Source organism: Hypanus sabinus, chromosome 9, assembly GCF_030144855.1.
Source record: "Hypanus sabinus isolate sHypSab1 chromosome 9, sHypSab1.hap1, whole genome shotgun sequence".
NCBI classification, from domain to species: Eukaryota; Metazoa; Chordata; class Chondrichthyes; order Myliobatiformes; family Dasyatidae; genus Hypanus; species Hypanus sabinus.
In genome coordinates, this window is record NC_082714.1 from 42,854,442 (window position 1) to 42,875,299 (window position 20,858).

General features: G+C 44.2%; 2 protein-coding genes across 2 annotated transcripts in view; one reads left to right on the forward strand and one right to left on the reverse strand.

Annotated features, from left to right (window-relative positions):
- The window catches only part of tex2l (testis expressed 2, like), a 69,318-nt gene extending 69,107 nt beyond the window's left edge, over positions 1-211 (forward strand). Inside the window, exon 11 of the mRNA XM_059978824.1 lies at positions 77-211. Coding sequence (XP_059834807.1) covers positions 77-211 — 135 coding nt within the window. The remainder of the gene's footprint in view (positions 1-76) is intronic.
- Positions 212-7,431: 7,220 nt separating this feature from the next.
- LOC132398988 (large ribosomal subunit protein uL3-like) overlaps positions 7,432-20,858 on the reverse strand; it is a 47,143-nt gene continuing 33,716 nt past the window's right edge. The window contains exons 9-11 of the mRNA XM_059978825.1: positions 19,058-19,153; positions 17,650-17,769; positions 7,432-7,739 (exon numbers count right to left, since the gene is read on the reverse strand). Of these exons, the coding sequence (XP_059834808.1) occupies positions 7,683-7,739; positions 17,650-17,769; positions 19,058-19,153 (273 nt within the window). The 3' untranslated portion in view covers positions 7,432-7,682. The remainder of the gene's footprint in view (positions 7,740-17,649; positions 17,770-19,057; positions 19,154-20,858) is intronic.

The following is a 20,858-nucleotide window of genomic DNA, read 5'->3' on the forward strand; positions in this document are numbered from 1 at the left end:
AACTATTGTACTCTACATGATAATGTATTGAAGTTTTGGTTTCTGCAATTTTAATCGCCTGCCGTTGTAATTACAGAAAGTTTTGGTGATGCCAAACATGGATGACATCTACATTCCTGTCATGCATTCAGGCCTTGATGAACCAGGCCACTCCAAGCAATCTCCAGCAGAAATCACAAGACAAGCTTCCCTGACCGATACTAACAACTAGAGAGATATTTAGATAAAGGTGATATTTCATGTTCTTTTCCTGTTCCCCTGAATGCTTGAAAAATGCAAATATAGGACCAAATTTGATTGAAGAATTCCTTTTTGAATTGATGTCCAATTGACGCATAGCTCAGTGTGTGTGACCAGCTCTTCAATTCTCTACATTCAAATCAAATATTGAATTACCACTTACTGCACCGTGTTTGTTCTTGAGGATTTTCGCTGTAAGTAATTCTAAAATATCTTAATGAAGATTCAACCATGAAGAAGATATCCGTGAGATTGAATCTATTTTTTTCCCCGCACTCACAACAATTCTCTCAGAAAGAATACTGGAAGACAGTCAAGAATCCCCTGTACTTCATTTTTTACTTGTTTGTTGGATATTGACAAAAAATAGGCATAAATCAGTCAGCTGTTTAATATACTCATCATGATACTGAATTCTACTGACTGCAGTGGGAAATGCATGGCTGATCCAATACTGCCTGTTTACTACTACTGACCTACATAAATTTCTACTTGTGCATGATTTTACTGTCCTTTGGAAACAGTGCTGATAGTTGGTATTTTATTATTTTGGTTTATGTGGTGGTGGTGGTGGCGGTGGTTGTCTATTGTGTCCAACGGTGACAGGAATCATGTTGCAGGAGAGTTTTTAAAGCAGAGAAGCCCTTGCACTGGGGCAGCTCCACTCTCTCGACCTTGGAGGTCCAGGTCCAGTGGTACGCTCAGAACTGGGATCTCTCTTAGTTGTAGTGGTTGACCATGGCTTCTTCTGTGCCTCATCGTGCCCTTCACTCTCCATGAAGAGTTGCAGAACCACCTTCCCGCCATCAGATCTCACTGCAGATCTCATCCACCAGAACTGACTTCACATGTTAGGAAGTCCCTGTCCCACCAGGGCATGAGGCTGCTGGCTGCCCTCACCTGGTTTAGCCCACCTGTTGAAGCGGTGTACCAATCACGAGCAGACGGCGACTTGGAGTCGCAGATAAAAGCCAAGTATGTGGTGGGGACCAAAGGTGAGCAAGCTATTCCAGAATGGACACAACAAGCCCTTTCGCCAGAAGAGCTACCCCTCCCTGGACACCTCATAAACTCCTTTGGTTTGTGTAGTCCCAAATTAAACATGAACGCCATTGAAGAATTCTTATCTAAAATCTATAAACTTGATTGCGATTTTAATGAAGTTCTGCCATTTACAGTTTTCAGAGGAGTTTTTATTTACACAATTTACACAGAATGCAGCTGTACTCAACCCTTCCTTACACAGTGGACATACTTTAACTTCCTACGTCCGTTTACTGGTGCTGGAATTTTAATCATTCAAGCTATTTTCTGAAATATTACTTTAATTTGCCTAACCTTTCAGCTTTGTGAAACCCTTCCAAAAACCGAAAGGGAGCCTCACAGAGCTATAAAATGAACCCTGAGCTATTTTAATCAGAGAGGCAAATACAAGTCACACTATCAAAAACATCTTCTAAACAAAGTGATATATTTTCTTTTGAGGGCCAGGATAGTTAAGAAAAGGAAAATGCAAGATCCCCCTCCCCAGACTTCCTCTCACACCAGCTATTAAAACCAGATTTGGAGCAGAACCCCACCATCCTTCATTCCCTCACATGCTTTTGGTCCAGTTGCTTCATTAGGGTTGGCTCAACTTCCCAGAATGCTACTGGCATTCTTGGAGGGACTAGAGTTCACCAGGTCATTTGCCTATTCAATGCTTAAAATTCCCATCTAAGTTAATATTTCTTTAGTGGTGGTTCATAAACTACAAAACAGAATCAACGGTAGCTGGGTATCTTCAAACTCTTTCTTTAGGTATTTTAAACACAGGCGATCATTCAAAAGACTGGTATTAAGTCTCCATAAGGTATCTTTGGGTTTGTTGTCTAAATGTAATGTTAAGCAAACCCCTGCGTGGTCAGAGATGTCTCTTACCCCTATATCACATTTTATAATCCTGTGTCTCTCTTAAATAAACATAAAATAATCTGTTCTCGAGCATACAGAATGGGGGTGAGAAAAAAAAGGTGAACCGTCTATCAAGTGGGTATAACTCTCTCCATTTATCTATCATGCCTATTTCTTTGAGCAGTTTCTTGACATGTAATGTTTCCAGGTTTATCTTTTTTTGTTCTATTTGAGGAGTCCAGGGAAGGATGTAATTGAATATTCCAGTTTCCCCCCCCCCCCCCCCAACATATTACCACACCAGATGTTTCCATAGATATCATATTAAAAACTTTCTTTATCAACTGTTTATCATTTCCTGGAGGTCTGTAAACATTTGGTAGTGTAACTTCTTTGTGATCAATAAAACCCTTCACCAGTAAATAACACCTTTCTTTGTAATCTGCGAGGAAAACTGGAAATTTAATTTATTTGAGATTGATATTCAATTAAACTCCCCTCGTGTTTCCTTTCTCAAGAAAAGAGTAATAACAATTTTTAAATCCCATTTTGTGTAACTTCTCAAAAAAAGAGTAATAACAATTTTTAAATCTCATTTTGCATAACTTCTCATGTTCAACCTTTGAAAGGTGAGTTTCTTGCCAAAAAATTATATCTTGCTTTTCTCTTTTCATTTTAGCTATAGCCTTACTCCTTTTGATTGGGTTCTGTAACCCATTCACATTAAGGGTGATTTCTCTGTATTCTTAATACAGCATTCCACACCAATAAAAAAAATGTTTATATAAATAGTTAACTATCCCTAGATGACCTAAACTAATAAACTTCTGTCTACACAACAAACTAACATTTAACATATAAACAACACATATAACATCTGTGACTTCCATCTTTGAAATTTAAACTAAACTTCTAAGTCGGGAGAGAAGCCCTTAAACCCGAAGAGGCCCCTCCTAGTGCAAGTCGATGCCTCTGAATAATTAAAATCAGGACAGTGCACTAAAAAATCAAAATCAAACATCAGCTCCCGGGTTTGTGGTCAGTTATAGTAATAGCTTACAGAGGAAAAATCCTTTATGTTCTATTTTTAAGTTCTTAATGCAAAGTCAATTATATTTTGGTGTTAGGTTACATGTGATTTTACCGACTTGATGGAAGGATATTTTATCACTATACTTTTGAGAGTTCTCATGCAGTATCTTTGTTGCATCGAAATTCCTTTAACTTGTCCTGGATGCGTTTCACCGTGTGTCTTGATCCCGGCAGGATTTTGCACCCGCTGTCTCCCAGGAAAGTTGTCTCAGTTTTGCCGTGGCTGTGCCTTCCATGGGTGCCACGATTCCGGGACACTCCAGGGAAAATCCTCTGTTCTTCAGGTCTTCTGTCGCCTCCAATGCAGATGACTTGTCCAGTGTCAAAAAACACTCTGTTTGGCTGGGTGAGGAGTCTGGAACCAGAGCCCGCATCTTTCTGATGGTGGAGTAGGCCTTTCTTTTCACAGGTATTTCGAGCTGGGTATCTTGTATGGAGAGAGATCCACGAGAATGCTTAAAACTCAGCTCCTGATCATATTGTTCTTAATGTTAATTCTGTTTCTTAGTTCTTCTCTACATGGATATTGACTCGCCTACACGCCTGGTATGGGAGTAGAGGCAAATACATTAGAGGCTTTTAAGAGATGTTTGGATAGGTACAAGGATGTAAAGAAGATTGAGGGGTAGGGACATGTTGTAGGTAGGAGGGATCAGTGTTTGGGTGTTTCTGTTTTGCTCTTTAGCTGGTTCAGCACAACATTGTGGGCCGAACGGTCTGTCCTGTGTTGCACTGTTCTATGTTCTATTGTGCCTTCCTTGCATTTTCTTTTTTAACATATTTCCATCTCTCATAAGTTCTGGCTTTCCATTTGTGCTGGATGTGCTTCGATCAAAGGCAAAATTCAAGTAGTTAATTGGATTCTCATGGAGTTCCCTCTCCCCAGGATGCATGGGTTGCTAGTTGACTATAAGCTGTTAATCAAGTACAGCTTTCTCCCTCAAGACCCACTCACCCCACCGGAATATTCCCTGAAAAATAGAAGATCTGTTCTCCTGCAGATATTTGTACATTAAAGTACAGCAGAAATTTTGGTAACAGGAGTTTGCCAGACTGACAGCCCTGACAAATTTGCTGTGCTTCAGTTCTGATAAACTGACATCTGGTGGCAGGATTTACGCTCACTCTAAACAACTGCATAAATATTTCAAAATGACCATGTGGAATAAAAGATATGCAAAAGAGTTGGCATAAGGAAAATATTTTTAAATGGTCAACTATCCCCAGAAATATTCACATAACTATTTACTGTAATTCATTGCATAGTTTTTTTTTTGCCACAGTTGATAGAAAAGTGAAGATGTAAAAGTGAAGCTGTATTTGGGAAACCTTCCCTCCTGAATTCATGCATGTTACATGTTTCTCTGTATTTGTACAAACAAATGTGTTGCCTTTACGTGAGGCAAGTATTAAGTGCAATAATATTGATTAGTGTTAGTAGATATTTTTTAAGAATTCTCTTTGTATTTGTGTAAAGAAAAATGATGACAGGTATGCATGTAGTATTTTTAAAATAAAATGAAAATACGTGGCTACCCTGCAGTGTATGCATTTCAGGTGGCTCGTTGTCAGGTGCTTATTGTCCACTATTACAGCGGTTTAGGGAATTCTGCACTTCTGTGCACTCTGTCCCTGAATGAGCATAACGTTATTTGTATCAACAATAGTTCACATTGGCAGTATTTTCAAATGTGAAAAAGACCCATCTCAAATTTGTACAGCAGCTCTCAATGAGTTATAATGGCATTTCAAGCAAATATTGCACTAGAGATATAAGTTTCATAAGAAACTTAGAATAATTTGACTAAAGATAGCAGTTCCGTGACTGATGAAGTCATTACTTAGTTATTCTTTTTTTTGTACAATTTATTTATATTTCTATGATATTGTAATGTTATGCCTTTGCACTGTTCTGCTGCTACGAAACAACATATTTGACTTAGATTTCATACAAGTCAGCAACAATAAATATGATTCTGATTATCTTCTACTATTCCACATAGAGAAATGATACAATGATAATCATAGCAAACAATCTCTTCACATGGAGTTGCTTAGAACATGCTTTAAAATGGGGTATTCAGACCAACCAGTGCACGTTGGCACAAGTGGTCCATTTGAGACTCTCCTGTCTTTCCTTTCAGAACTAAGTCAGTGCACATTCTATTCAGTCCCTTGTCTCAGTTTATCTTCACTTTAACTCCAACTACACCTAAACCTCTAGAACTATCTCTAGTAATGAGGCCACATCCTACAGAAACAGAGATTTATTCTAGATGCTGTTAAACATCTGTGAACCACTCCAATTCCAGTAATAATGGAGGTGGAACGCCAGCCCTACCACTCACAGGAAGCAGATTGGTTATGCAAATTGAATGGAGATTCTCCCTGCCTGTATTTCACACCACTTGACTTTCAATAACAGACGGTTGTATTTTTCATACTCACAAGAAAGCCAGCAGCTGAAAGAAAGTGAGAAAGGCTGACTTTGGAAGGTTTATTGCTTCATAGCCAGAAGAAGCAGAAATATTTCCTTCCCATTCAAATGTTTGATTCTACCCCTGCCCCCTAAAACCATTATTTATACCCCTCTTTCCCAATTAAACTATTTCAAAGGAAAACATGTGAGTCCAGGAACACAGGTCTAGCTTCGAGGTTACCTTCAGTGAGGCGTGCACCTATCATGTGGTAGCATGATGACTTACGCAATGCGCATATTTTTAGATATAACCCGTACTTAATTACTTAAACAAACAAGAATACTTAGTCAGACAATATACTGCGTGTATATATACACACACACACACAAGATTACTCAAGTATAACTAAAATTTAAATACACAACATTCAGCTTTTCCTGAAACAGACGTGAAGTCACCAAAATCCTTTCTTTTTGATTTTCATTTAAACTTTGCAATTTTTAAGGGCTGCTGGTTAAGGTTTGTACGAATGGATGGATTAAGGACTACATTTACTCCATGAAAATTGGAATCAATTTTCTGCAACAGGTGCAGTAAGATTTAATTTTTACATAAAAATATAGACAATGCCTGCCAGCAAGGGAATTAATTAGACAGGTCCTTGGAATGAACAATGGGCCTTTCAGTGGTGTCTAATTTTATTTTCAATCATGAACTGGCCTACCAGCAAATGACAATCACCATCAACAAGTATTTTAAGGAGAGATAAACTTGGGAATGCAGCCACCGCTACTAGAGGACATAACAATGGAAAAAAAGCTACAATACATAAAAGAGCCTTTGGCTATAAAATTATTTTCCATCACATATTATTAAGTAATACAGCAATGTTATCATTCTAGAGGATCTGCCTTGGGTCCAGCACATAAGTGCAATTTCAATGAAAGCACGGCAGCGCCTCTACTTCCTGAGAAATTTGCAAAGATTCGGCATGTTATCTAAAACTTTGACAAACTTCTATAGATATGTGGTGGAGAGTATATTGTCTGGTTACATCATGGCCTGGTATGCAAACACCAATGCACTTGAATGGAAGAGCTTACAAAAAGTAGCGGATCAGGCCCAGTCCAACACAGGTAAAGAGCTCCCCATTATTGAGCACACCTACACAGGCCACTGTTGCAGGAAATTAGCATCTATCACCAAGGATCCCCACCACCAAGGCAGCGCTCTCTTCTCACTTTTGCCATCAAGAAGGTGGTTCCAGAGCCTCAGGACCCGTCAACCATCTGGCTCTGGAACCAGCAGGGATAAGTTCACTTGCCCCACATTGAAATGATCCTACAACCAAAAGACTCACTTTTGAGGACTCTTCAGCTCATTGTCTCAATATTTATTATTTATTTGGTTCATATTATTTATTTATTTTTGTATTTGTGGTTTGTTGTCTTTTGCACACTGGATGAACGCCCAGGTTGGTGCAGTCTTTCATCGATTCTGTTATGGCTATTATTCTATTTATTTATTGAGTAAGCCCACAGAAAATAAATCTCAGGCTTGTAAATGGTGACATGTAAGTATTTTGATAATAAATTTACTTTGAACTTTGAATTTCACTTAATCCATCACTGAACTATTCCCACAAGGTATGGATTCACTTTCACGGACTCATCATCTCAGGTTCACGATATTTATTTATTGTTATTGTTGTTTCTTTCGGTATTTGCAGTTTGCTGTCTTTTGCACATTGAGTGTTGGTCCATCCTGAAAATGAATCTCAGAATTGTATATGGTGACATTTACATACTTTGAGAATAAAGTTACTTTGAACTTTGAAGTAGAAATAGCTGATATATTGGTATTTCAGTACTGATTCTACTTCCTGAATAAGGTTTAATTTTGTGCAGTTTATGTTAAAGTGCAGCTGTTGTTGTTATATGAGTAATACAGACAAGATGACAAAAGTACTGAGCATGGCCTTTCTCTTTATTATCTACGCCAATCCATTGCCAGATGTGATGTTTCCTATCAGTCCTATCAAGATTCAGTCAGGATGCTGGCCTTTGCTTGTACTCGTTCTTTCTTGAGTGGGCCCTGAATAATGGAAATAATAACAGAATGTAAAACAATCTGTGTCTGATTGGTTTCTGTTAGAGCAAAAATGTATCATCAATCCTATGATTAAGCATGCATAACATGGTTTCAATGTTTTAAAATTTGGAATAGATAATATGTTCTTTCTTGTGTTATGCAACCAGCAGCAATAGATTTGAAACTGAGTCGGGTTTTTACAAATAAACAACGGAATGTATTAACCTCTACTCAAAAACATCAAAAGTAAACAAACAACTAACTTAAACGGAAGTTAACAGTGTTATGTGTCCATAGTTATCAAACAGCCGAACTTAGAGATAATTCTTAACAGAGCTTATTCAAGCACAGTCTTAAAGTGGTAGTTTAAGAAGTCCAAGTGATTTATGAAATAATAGAGAGGAGAGACTTCCCGAACCAGCGATGAGCCAAGCCTTGAAGAAAAGATGAAACTGCTGACACAGATCCCAGCCGATAAATGCCTTTTCCGAAGGTCCCAAAGAATAAGATTTCTCAAAGTAACTGACCTTTCGCCAGAGGTGGTCAACACACAACTGAGACCTTGCAGGGGTTAACCAAAAGTATGTGCCACACTTCATGTCAATCACTTCAATACACACAGAACGCCATTGATTTCTACCCAATTCTTTGGGTTCGCACGAAGCTGGTATTTCTTCACTCTCTGTCCTCCTATGCTTACATAACCACCGACTGTGACTCCCAACAAAACAACTACACAACAAATTATTGTCTCCCCTTTTGTACCAGCAGGACATGCCATCATGTGACATCACATCACCCCACTATCACAAGACAATTACATCATGCCAATATCACGAGACAATTACATCATACCAATATCACAAGACAATTACCTCATACCAATATCACGAGACAATTACATCATGCTCACGACAAACTCACGGGACAGGTAACACTTATATAACAGAGTTCCTGGCACTGCTTAGCCTGGGGGAACTGAACAATTTAAATAAGATTACTTAATTAGTCATACATAATAAAAATGTACTGTATGTAATGTAGTTCCTTATTGACACCCATTTGATTTTTACTTTTCTTTCCTCTCTACACTGTTTCAGATCATGTCCAAGATATCCTGAGCCAGAGGTCATGGTACATATTGGTAGCAAAGACATAGATAGGAAAAGGGAAGAGGTCCTGAAAAAGACTACAGGGAGTTAGGAAGGAATTTGAGAAGCAGGACCGCGAAGGTAGGAACCTCCGGATTACTGCCAGTGCCATGTGACAGTGAGAATAGGAATAGGATGAGGTGGAGGATAAATGCGTGGCTGAGGAATTGGAGCAGGGGGCAGGGATTCAGATTTCTGGATCATTGGGTCCTCTTCTGGGGCAGGTGTGACCTGTGCAAAAAGGACGGTTTGCACTTGAATCCCAGGGGGACCAATATCCTGGCAGGGAGGTTTGCTAAGGTTACTGGGAGAGTTTAACTAGATTTGTTGGGGGTTGGGAACCGAACTGAAGAGACTGGGCAAGAGGAGGTTGGCTCACAAATAGAGAAAGCTTGTAGACACTGCGAGAGGGAGGATAGACAGGTGATAGAGAAGGGATGCGCTCAGACTGAAGGTTTAAGATGTGTCTATTTTAACACGAGGAGTGTTGTGAACAAAGCGGATGAGCTTAGAGCATGGATCAGTACTTGGAGCTATGATATGGTGGCCATTACTTGGACGGCTCAGGGACAGGATTGGTTACTTCAAGTGCTGAGTTTTGATGTTTCAGAAAGGACAGGGAGGGAGGCAAAAGAGGTGGGGGCATGGCACTGTTGATCAGAGATAGTGTCACGGCTGCAGAAAAGGTGAACGTCATGGAGGGATTGTCTATGGGCTCTCTGTTGGTGGAGGTTAGGAACAGGAAAGGGTCAATAATTTTACTGGACGATTTTTTCCCAATTTCCCTTGGGATCAATAAAGTATGTCTGTCTGTCTGTCTTATAGGCCGCCCAATAGTAATGGGGATATCGAGGAGCAGATAGGGAAACAGATCCTGGAAAGGTGTAATAATAACAGAGTTGTCGCGATGGGAGATTTTAATTTCCCAAATATCGATTGGCATCTCCCTAGACCAAGGGGTTTAGATGGGGTGGAGTTTGTTAGGTGTGTTCAGGAAGGTTTCTTGACACAGAATGTAGATGAGCCTACAAGAGGAGAGACTGTACTTGATTTGGTATTGGGAAATGAACCTGGTCAGGTGTCAGATCTCTCAGTGGGAGAACATTTTGGAGATAGTGATCATAGTTCTATCTCCTTTACCATAGCATTGGAGAGAGATAGGAACAGACAAGTTAGAAAAGTAAACAGCTATTTCTGCCTGGCCTGCTGTGTTCCACCAGCATTTTGTGTGTTTTGCTTGAATTTCCAGCTATAGATGTCTTCCTTTTTTAAACAAAAGGGCTTCCATTCTTCCACCATCAACTCTGCTCTCAAACGCATCTCTCCCATTTCCCGCACATTTGCCCTCATCCCATCTGCCCACCACCCCACTTGGGATAGGGTTCCGCTTGTCCTCACCTACCACCCCACCAGCCTCCAGGTCCAATTCTCAGTAACTTCCGCCACCTCCAACGGGATCCCACTACCAAGCACATCTTTCCCTCCCCCCCCCCCCCCCCGTTTTCCGCAGGGATAGCTCCCTACGCGACTCCCTTGTCCATTCGTGTCCCCCCCATCCCTTCCCACCGATCTCCCTCCTGGCACTTACCTTTGTAAGCGGAACAAGTGCTACACCTGCCCTTACACTTCCTCCCTCACCACCATTCAGGGCCCCAGACAGTCCTTCCAGGTGAGGCGACACTTCACCTGTGAGTCAGCTGGTGTGGTATACTGTGTCCGGTGCTCCCTGTGCGGCCTTTTATATATTGGGGAGACCCGACGCAGACTGGGAGACCGTTTCGCTGAACACCTACGCTCTGTCCGCCAGTGAAAGCAGGATCTCCCAGTGGCCACACATTTTAATTCCACGTCCCATTCCCATTCTGATATGTCTGTCCATGGCCTCCTCTACTATCAAAATGAATCCAAACTCAGGTTGGAGGAACAACACCTTATATACTGGCTGGGTAGCCTCCAACCTGATGGCATGAACATTGACTTCTCTAACTTCCGTTAATGCCCCTCCTCCCCTTCTTACCCCATCCCTGACATATTTAGTTGTTTTTTTTTCTCTCTCTCTCTCTCTGCCCATCACTCTGCCTATTCTCCATCTCCTCTGGTGCTCCTCCCTCCCCCTTTCTTTCTCCCAAGGCCTCCCGTCCCATGATCCTTCCCCTTCTCCAGCTCTGTATCACTTTTGCCAATCACCTTTCCAGCTATTAGCTTCATCCCACCCCCGCTGGTCTTCTCCTATCATTTTGCATTCCCCCCCCCCCCCACTTTCAAATTTCTTAGTATCTTTCTTTTCAGTTAGTCCTGACGAAGGGTCTCGGCCCGAAACGTCAACAGTGCTTCTCCTATAGATGCTGTCTGGCCTGCTGTGTTCCACCAGCATTTTGTGTGTAAAGTTAGAAAAGTGTTTGATTGGAGTAAGGGGAATTACGAGGCTATCAAGCAGGAAACTGGAATCTTAAATTGGGTACAGATGTTCTCAGGGAAAAGTACAGAAGAAGTGTGGCAAGTGTTTGGGGATATTTGTGTGGGGTTCTGCATAGGTACGTTCCAATGAAACAGGGAAGTTATGGGAGGGTACAGGAATCATGGTGTACAAAGGCTGTAATAAATCTAGTCAAGAAGAAAAGAAAAGCTTACAAAAGGTTTAGAGAGCTAGGTAATGTTAGAGATCTGGAAGATTATAAGGCTAACAGGAAGGAGCTTAAGCAGGAAATTAGGAGAGCCAAAAGGGGCCATGAGAAGGCTTTGGGGGACAGGATTAAGGAAAATCCCTAAGCATTCTACAAGTATGTGAAGAGCAAGGAGAGAAGGCATGAAAGAATAGGACCTATCAAGTGTGACAGTGGGAAAGTGTGTATGGAACGGGAGGAAATAGCAGAAGTTCTTAATGAATACTTTACTTCAGTATTCACTATGGAAAAGGATCTTGGCAATTGTAGTGATGACTTGCAGCAGACTGAAAAGCTTCAGCTTGTAGGTATTAAGAAAGAGGATGTGCTAGAGCTTTTGGAAAGCATCAAGTTGGATAAGTCGCCGGGACCAGGTGAGATGTACCCCGGGCTTCTGTGGGAGTCAAGGGAGGAGATTGCTGAGCCTCTGGCGTTGATCTTGGCATCATCAATGGGGACGGGAGAGGTTCCGGAGGATTGGAGGGTTGCGGATATTGTTCCTTTAGTCAAGAAAGGGAGTAGAGATATCCCAGGAAATTATAGTGGTTGGTAAGTTGATGAAGAAGATCCTGAGAGGCAGGATTTATGAATATTTGGAGATGTATAATATGATTAGGAATAGTCAGCATGGCTTTGTCAAGGGCAGGTCGTGCCTTACGAGCCTGATTGAATTTTTTGAAGATATGACTAAACAGATTAATGAAGGAAGAGCAGTAGATGTAGTGCATATGGATTTCACCAAGGCATTTGATAAGGTACCCCATGCAAGGCCTATTGAGAAAATAAGGATGTCATGGTCTGGATCAGTTCCCCTTTAAATTTAGTTAGGTTGCGTTATGATCTGAACCATTGACTCCTTGTTCTCTTCTAATTTCCTGTTTCACGTGTCCCTTGAGCTTGGCCATTAAGGTAATCTACTCGCGACTGAACCGGCAGTTTATAAGCCCCTGGCTTTAGCCGCTCGGGACGAGAGTGTTAAGGAGCATTGGCAAAGTTACCATCGCTACTACAAGCCAGAGTCATCCAGCTGGAGCCAGCTACATTTCTTGCGGAAGCAAGCCAGGTCCTATCCCGCAGCGGAGTACCAGCAATCCGACTTCCCTTGCCAGAGTGGGTCTGGGTAAGGTCAGGGGTGAGTTAAGAGCTCTCGCAGCTTGGAGCGAACTTGGGTCCGGTGTTCATGTCCTGTGTCTGTGCCTGTCCTTTGAAGAAGAAGAGTCCGGGCTGAGGCGATCCAAGTTCCCAGTGTCCAAGTCCTGGCCGCAATGATCCAAGTTCCCAGTGTCCAAGTCCTGGCCGCGACGACCCAAGTTCCCAGTGTCCAAGTCCTGGCCACGACGACCCAAGTTCCCAGTGTCCAAGTCCTGGCCGCGACGACCCAAGTTCCCAGTGTCCAAGTCCTGGCCGCGACGACCCAAGTTCCCAGTGTCCAAGTCCTGGCCGCAACGACCCAAGTTCCCAGTGTCCAAGTCCTGGCCGCAACGACCCAAGTTCCCAGTGTCCAAATCCTGGCCGCAATGATCCAAGTTCCCAGTGTCCAAGTCCTGGCTGCGACGACCCAAGTTCCCAGTGTCCAAGTCCTGGCCATGGTGATCCAAGTTCCCAGTGTCCAAGTCCTGGCTGCGACGACCCAAGTTCCCAGTGTCCAAGTCCTGGCCATGGTGATCCAAGTTCCCAGTGTCCAAGTCCTGGCCGCAATGATCCAAGTTCCCAGTGTCCAAGTCCTGGCCGCAATGATCCAAGTTCCCAGTGTCCAAGTCCTGGCCGCGACAATCCAAGTTCCCAGTGTCCAAGTCCTGGCCGCAATGATCCAAGTTCCCAGTGTCCAAGTCCTGGCCGCAATGATCCAAGTTTCCAGTGTCCAAGTCCTGGCCGCAACGATCCAAGTTCCCAGTGTCCAAGTCCTGGCCGCAACGACCCAAGTTCCCAGTGTCCAAGTCCTGGCTGCGACGATCCAAGTTCCCAGTGTCCAAGTCCTGGCCGCGACGATCCAAGTTCCCAGTGTCCAAGTCCTGGCTGCAATGATCCAAGTTCCCAGTGTCCAAGTCCTGGCCGCAACGATCCAAGTTCCCAGTGTCCAAGTCCTGGCTGCAATGACCCAAGTTCCCAGTGTCCAAGTCCTGGCCGCAACGATCCAAGTTCCCAGTGTCCAAGTCCTGGCCGCAACGACCCAAGTTCCCAGTGTCCAAGTCCTGGCCGCAACGACCCAAGTTCCCAGTGTCCAAGTCCTGGCCCCAACGACCCAAGTTCCCAGTGTCCAAGTCCTGGCCATGGTGATCCAAGTTCCCAGTGTCCAAGTCCTGGCTGCGACGACCCAAGTTCCCAGTGTCCAAGTCCTGGCCGCAACGACCCAAGTTCCCAGTGTCCAAGTCCTGGCCGCAACGACCCAAGTTCCCAGTGTCCAAGTCCTGGCTGCAATGACCCAAGTTCCCAGTGTCCAAGTCCTGGCTGCAATGACCCAAGTTCCCAGTGTCCAAGTCCTGGCTGCGACGACCCAAGTTCCCAGTGTCCAAGTCCTGGCTGCAATGACCCAAGTTCCCAGTGTCCAAGTCCTGGCTGCAATGACCCAAGTTCCCAGTGTCCAAGTTCTGGCTGCAATGACCCAAGTTCCCAGTGTCCAAGTCCTGGCCGCGACGACCCAAGTTCCCAGTGTCCAAGTCCTGGCCGCGACGACCCAAGTTCCCAGTGTCCAAGTCCTGGCCGCAACGACCCAAGTTCCCAGTGTCCAAGTCCTGGCCGCAACGACCCAAGTTCCCAGTGTCCAAGTCCTGGCCGCAACGACCCAAGTTCCCAGTGTCCAAGTCCTGGCCGCAACGACCCAAGTTCCCAGTGTCCAAGTCCTGGCCGCAACGACCCAAGTTCCCAGTGTCCAAGTCCTGGCCGCAACGACCCAAGTTCCCAGTGTCCAAGTCCTGGCTGCGACGAACCAAGTTCCCAGTGTCCAAGTCCTGGCCGCAACGACCCAAGTTCCCAGTGTCCAAGTCCTGGCCGCAACGACCCAAGTTCCCAGTGTCCAAGTCCTGGCTGCAATGACCCAAGTTCCCAGTGTCCAAGTCCTGGCTGCAATGACCCAAGTTCCCAGTGTCCAAGTTCTGGCTGCAATGACCCAAGTTCCCAGTGTCCAAGTCCTGGCCGCGACGACCCAAGTTCCCAGTGTCCAAGTCCTGGCCGCGACGACCCAAGTTCCCAGTGTCCAAGTCCTGGCCGCAACGACCCAAGTTCCCAGTGTCCAAGTCCTGGCCGCAACGACCCAAGTTCCCAGTGTCCAAGTCCTGGCCGCAACGACCCAAGTTCCCAGTGTCCAAGTCCTGGCTGCAATGACCCAAGTTCCCAGTGTCCAAGTCCTGGCCGCAATGACCCAAGTTCCCAGTGTCCAAGTTCTGGCTGCAATGACCCAAGTTCCCAGTGTCCAAGTCCTGGCCGCGACGACCCAAGTTCCCAGTGTCCAAGTCCTGGCCGCGACGACCCAAGTTCCCAGTGTCCAAGTCCTGGCCGCAACGACCCAAGTTCCCAGTGTCCAAGTCCTGGCCGCAACGACCCAAGTTCCCAGTGTCCAAGTCCTGGCCGCAACGACCCAAGTTCCCAGTGTCCAAGTCCTGGCCGCAACGACCCAAGTTCCCAGTGTCCAAGTCCTGGCCGCAACGACCCAAGTTCCCAGTGTCCAAGTCCTGGCCGCAACGACCCAAGTTCCCAGTGTCCAAGTCCTGGCCGCGACGAACCAAGTTCCCAGTGTCCAAGTCCTGGCCGCAACGACCCAAGTTCCCAGTGTCCAAGTCCTGGCCGCAACGACCCAAGTTCCCAGTGTCCAAGTCCTGGCTGCAATGACCCAAGTTCCCAGTGTCCAAGTCCTGGCCGCAATGATCCAAGTTCCCAGTGTCCAAGTCCTGGCCGCGACGACCCAAGTTCCCAGTGTCCAAGTCCTGGCCGCAACGACCCAAGTTCCCAGTGTCCAAGTCCTGGCCGCGACGACCCAAGTTCCCAGTGTCCAAGTCCTGGCCGCGACGACCCAAGTTCCCAGTGTCCAAGTCCTGGCCGCAATGATCCAAGTTCCCAGTGTCCAAGTCCTGGCCGCAACGACCCAAGTTCCCAATGTCCAAGTCCTGGCCACGACAATCCAAGTTCCCAGTGTCCAAGTCCTGGCCACGACAATCCAAGTTCCCAGTGTCCAAGTCCTGGCCACGACAATCCAAGTTCCCAGTGTCCAAGTCCTGGCCGCGACGACCCAAGTTCCCAGTGTCCAAGTCCTGGCCGCAACGATCCAAGTTCCCAGTGTCCAAGTCCTGGCCGCAACGACCCAAGTTCCCAGTGTCCAAGTCCTGGCCACGACAATCCAAGTTCCCAGTGTCCAAGTCCTGGCCGCAATGATCCAAGTTCCCAGTGTCCAAGTCCTGGCCGCAACGACCCAAGTTCCCAGTGTCCAAGTCCTGGCCACGACAATCCAAGTTCCCAGTGTCCAAGTCCTGGCCGCAACGACCCAAGTTCCCAGTGTCCAAGTCCTGGCCACGACAATCCAAGTTCCCAGCTTCCAAGTCCAAGGTCCGCTTTCTTCCCGGTCTCCAAGTCTAAGGTCGTGTTCCTCTTTGCCCTCCTTGATTTTCCAGTTCTCCGTGTAGAGAGTAATAAATTCGATTTTATTGAACCTAAGAAAGACGAGTTTGTGTCCTGCTTTTGGGTTCTCCTCGAGCATCCTTGCCCCCACCTTGAAACAAAGGAGGCATTGGGATCCAAGGGGACGTTGCTTTGTGGATCCAGAACTGGCTTGCCCACAGAAGGCAAAGAGTGGTTGTAGACCTGTCGTATTCTGCATGGAGGTCTGTCACCAGTGGGGTGCCTCAGGGATCTGTTCTGGGACCCTTACTCTTCATGATTTTAACAAATGACCTGGATCAGGAAGTGGAGGGATGGGTTAGTAAGTTTGCTGGTGTCACAAAGGTTGGAGGTATTGTGGATAGTGTGGTGGGCTGTCAGAGATTACAGCGGGACATTGATAGGATGCAAGACTGGGCTGAGAAGTGGCAGATGGAGTTCAACCCAGATAAGTGTGAAGTGGTTCATTTTGGTAGGTCAAATATGATGGCAGAATATAGTATTAATGGTAAGACTCTTGGCAGTGTGGAGGATCAGAGGGATCTTGGGGTCAGTCCATAGGATGCTCAAAGCAGCTGCGCAAGTTGACTCTGTGGTTAAGAAGGCATACAGTGTATTGGCCTTCATCAATCGTGGAATTGAATTTAGGAGCCGAGATGTAATGTTGCAGCTATATTGGACCCTGGTCAGACCCCACTTGGAGTACTGTGCTCAGTTCTGGTTGCCTCACTACAGGAAGGATGTGGAAGCCATAGAAAGGGTGCAGAGGAGATTTACAAGGATGTTGCTTGGATTGGGGAGCATGCTTTATGAGAATAGGTTGAGTGAACTCGGCCTTTTCTCCTTGGAGTGGCAGAGGATGAGAGATGACCTGATAGAGGTGTATAAGGTGATGAGGGGCATTGATCGTGTGGATAGTCAGAGGCTTTTTCCCAGGGCTGAAATGGTTGCCACAAGAGGACACAGGTTTAAGGTGCTGGGGAGTAGGTACAGAGGAGATGTCAGGGGTAAGTTTTTTACTCAGAGAGTGGTGAGTGCATGGAATGGGCTGCTGGCAATGGTGGTGGAGGCGGATATGATAGGGTCTTTTAAGAGACTTTTAGATAGGTATATAGAGCTTAGAAAAATAGAGGGCTATAGGTAGGCCTAGTAATTTCTAAGGTAGGGACATGTTTGGCACAACTTTGTGTGCCAAAGGGCCTGTATTGTACTGTAGGTTTTCTATGTTCTATGTTTCCACAAGATCTCAAACTCTGGCACAACTCACTAATAAACTCTTTTACACCCAACACACCTGTAGTCATATACCTTGGAGTAGTTTTTACCTTTTGAGGATGTCATTGCAGATTGTAAGCTGTTCCAAACTTCTATTACTATTTCCAATAACATCAATGGAATTCTATGATCTAAAATAGGCTGCCAATTCATCATCTTCCATTTTGCACTGTCACACAATGTCAAAATCACTTCAGTGAATCTGTAGCATGTTACAGGACATTGAAGCAAACTTACCATAAAAGCTCTTTTCTCTTCAGGTGTCTGAAAATGTCCATAGCCAAACTTTGAAGTTGTGTCAATGAACTTGAGCTCCACTGTTTCCAAGTGACATCGTTTTGTGTGGACAAGAAGGGACTGCAAAAACAGAACTCATTTTAAGCACTTTGCAGTTTACAGAGTTACACTGATAAATAGTTGATCCAGGAGATCATTTGGGATGAAAAATGGCAAAGATATATGAAGGACTAGTTTCTTGCAGTGTTTTTGGGGGTGGAATAGTAGTGTAGCGGTTAGTGTAATGCTATTACAGCCCCAGTAACCCGGGTTCAACTCCCACTGCTGTCTGCAAGGAAATTGTACGTTCTCCCCATGACTATGTGTGTTTCTTTCCACATTCCAAAGACAGGTTAGTAGGTTAATTGGTCACATGGGGGTAACTGGGCAGGGTGGGCTCATTGGGCCAGAGGGGCCTATTACGTGTTGTACCTCTAAATGAAATTATTCATTCTCATATCACATAGACTTCCACCCAGGTAACTACTGGAGACATTTACCCAGTTCTTCTAAAGATCTATAAGAAATATATACGTTGCTCTTTCACTGCTTCCGCACCAACCTCATGCTATATTAGACACTTTCTTTGAAAATGAACTATGTTGCATTTTTGGGTTCCAAAAAATCCAATAAGACAATTGGTCCAGTCATTCTACGATAGGAATCTACCAACATGTCACATTCCTAATGGCTCATGTAAAGATACCCATTCATGTTATTCCCTTTACATCTCTAAATGGACCACTTTATGCTTGATTAATGTCTTCTTCATAAAATGTGATCCAGCATGACAGTGCCATGTGCCAAGGATAATCCAGCCAGTCATAGTGATTGCTCTTAAGTGGATTGCTGGAGACTATCACTGGACCTTTGCTCTTTTATTTACCTTATTATGTAATTGTTGATTACAGGTGCTCCTCCTACCTCCATATTAAATACACCAGCCACCCGTGCGACCTGCCTCCCCAGACCACTTCTCATGACTGGCATCCTAACTCTACCCCACAACAATCTTCCACACTCTCTGAAATACACTGACCATTACCCATTCCAATTCTCCTTCACTTTCATAAAATCTTGCCTATTGCTTGCCAAGCATGTGATTAATTCTCAATTGTAATCATCAGTTCCCCTTCCTTGAAGCAACTGCAGTGTGTGTGACCCAAACATCAGGACCTGAATCACATGTGATCCAACTCAACACCACTGTTTCCACCTATCAAGAGTTATCTTTACAGTTGATGCATGAAGATAATCTGAGGAAAATTCTATGTTGTTATATCTGGCATATCATTATCCAAACATGCCATAGATAGGAAAACAAAATTCCCCAGTACATTGTACTGCCCAGAACATGCACAAATTGTACCTTTCTGAGTGTAAGCACACGTTTTTTTGTTCCCATTACACAGCCTTTTATCATTACGTAGTCATTGTTCACTTCACCATAGTGTGGAAAACCACCCTGAAACAAAGTAAACAGTATCATCAGCCTTTCAGTACCAGTTACTTAAACCAAACTACTCACGCAATTACACGAATACATGTACTTGAAAGCTAAAAGTAATAAAATCCAGATCATAACTATCCACTTTTAAATATCATTTTACATGGTAAGATATATGATAATTTTAATAGACCATTTTGAAAAAAAAACAACAGATTTAATGTTACTAATATGCACTGGTTTAATATTTAAAATTAAATGATTCTTTGAACTGCTTTTTTATTTCACATGCCTATTAAATTGCAATCCAAATTATTGCTCTTTGCATTCTCCAAACTATGAAATGTTGAGTCAGCTGGACAGATTGGTAAACATAAAAATCTTTCCTCCATCACCCACCACTATCATAAGAACATAAGATATAGGAACAGAAGTGGGCCATTTGGTCTATCGAGTCTGCTCCACCATTCAATCATGGGCTGATCCAATTCTTCCAGTCATCCCCACTCCCCTGCCTTCTCCCCATACCCTTTGATGCTCTGGCTAATCAAGAACCTATCTATCTCTGCCTTAAATACACCCAACGACTTGGCCTCCACAGCTACTCGTGGCAACAAATTCCACAGATTTACCATCCTCTGACTAAAGTAATTTCTCTGCATCTCAGTTCTAAATGAAAGTCCTTCAATCCTAAAGTTGTGCCCACTTGTCCTAGACTCCCCTACCATGGGAAATAACTTTGCCATATCTAATCTGTTCAGGCCTTTTAACATTCGGAATGTTTCTATGAGAGTTCACCCTCATTCTTCTGAACTCCAGGGAATACAGCCCATGAGCTGCCAGGCGTTCTTCATACGGTAACCCTTTCATTCCTGGAATAATTCTTGTGAATCTTCTCTGAACCCTCTGCAATGTCAGTATATCCTTTCAAAAATAGGGAGCCCAAAAATGGACACAATATTCCAAGTGTGGTATCACAAATGCCTTATAGAGCCTCAACATCACATCCCTGCTCTTATATTCTATACCTCTAGAAATGAATGCCAACATTGTATTCACCTTCTTCACAACCGACTCAACCTGGAGGTTAACCTTTAGGGTATCTTGCACAAGGACTCCCAAGTCTCTTTGCAGCTCTGCATTTTGAATTCTTTCCCCATCTAAATAATAGTCAGCCCATTTATTTCTTCCACCAAAGTACATGACCATACACTTTCCAACATTGTATTTCATTTGCCACTTCTATGCCCATGCCCCTAAACTAAGTCTCTCTGCAGACTCTCTGTTTCCTCAGCACTAGCCACTCCTCCACCTATCCTTGTATCATTGGCAAATTTAGCCACAAAAATCCATTAATCCCATAGTCCAAATCATTGACAAACATTGTAAAAAGCAACGGTCCCAACACTGACCCCTGTGGAACTCCACTGGTAACAGACAGCCAACCAGAATAGGATCCCTTTATTCCCACTCTCTGCTTTCTGCTGACCAGTCAATGCTCCACCCACTCTAGTAACTTCCCTGTAATTCCATGGAATCTTATCTTGCTAACAGCCTCATGTGCGGCACCTTGTCAAAGGCCTTCTGAAAATCCAAGTACACCACATCTATTACATCTCCTTTGTCTACCCTGCTTGTAATTTCCTCAAAGAATTGCAGTAGGTTTGTCAGGCTGGATTTTCCTTTCAGGAAACCATGATGGCTTTGGCCTACCTTGTCATAT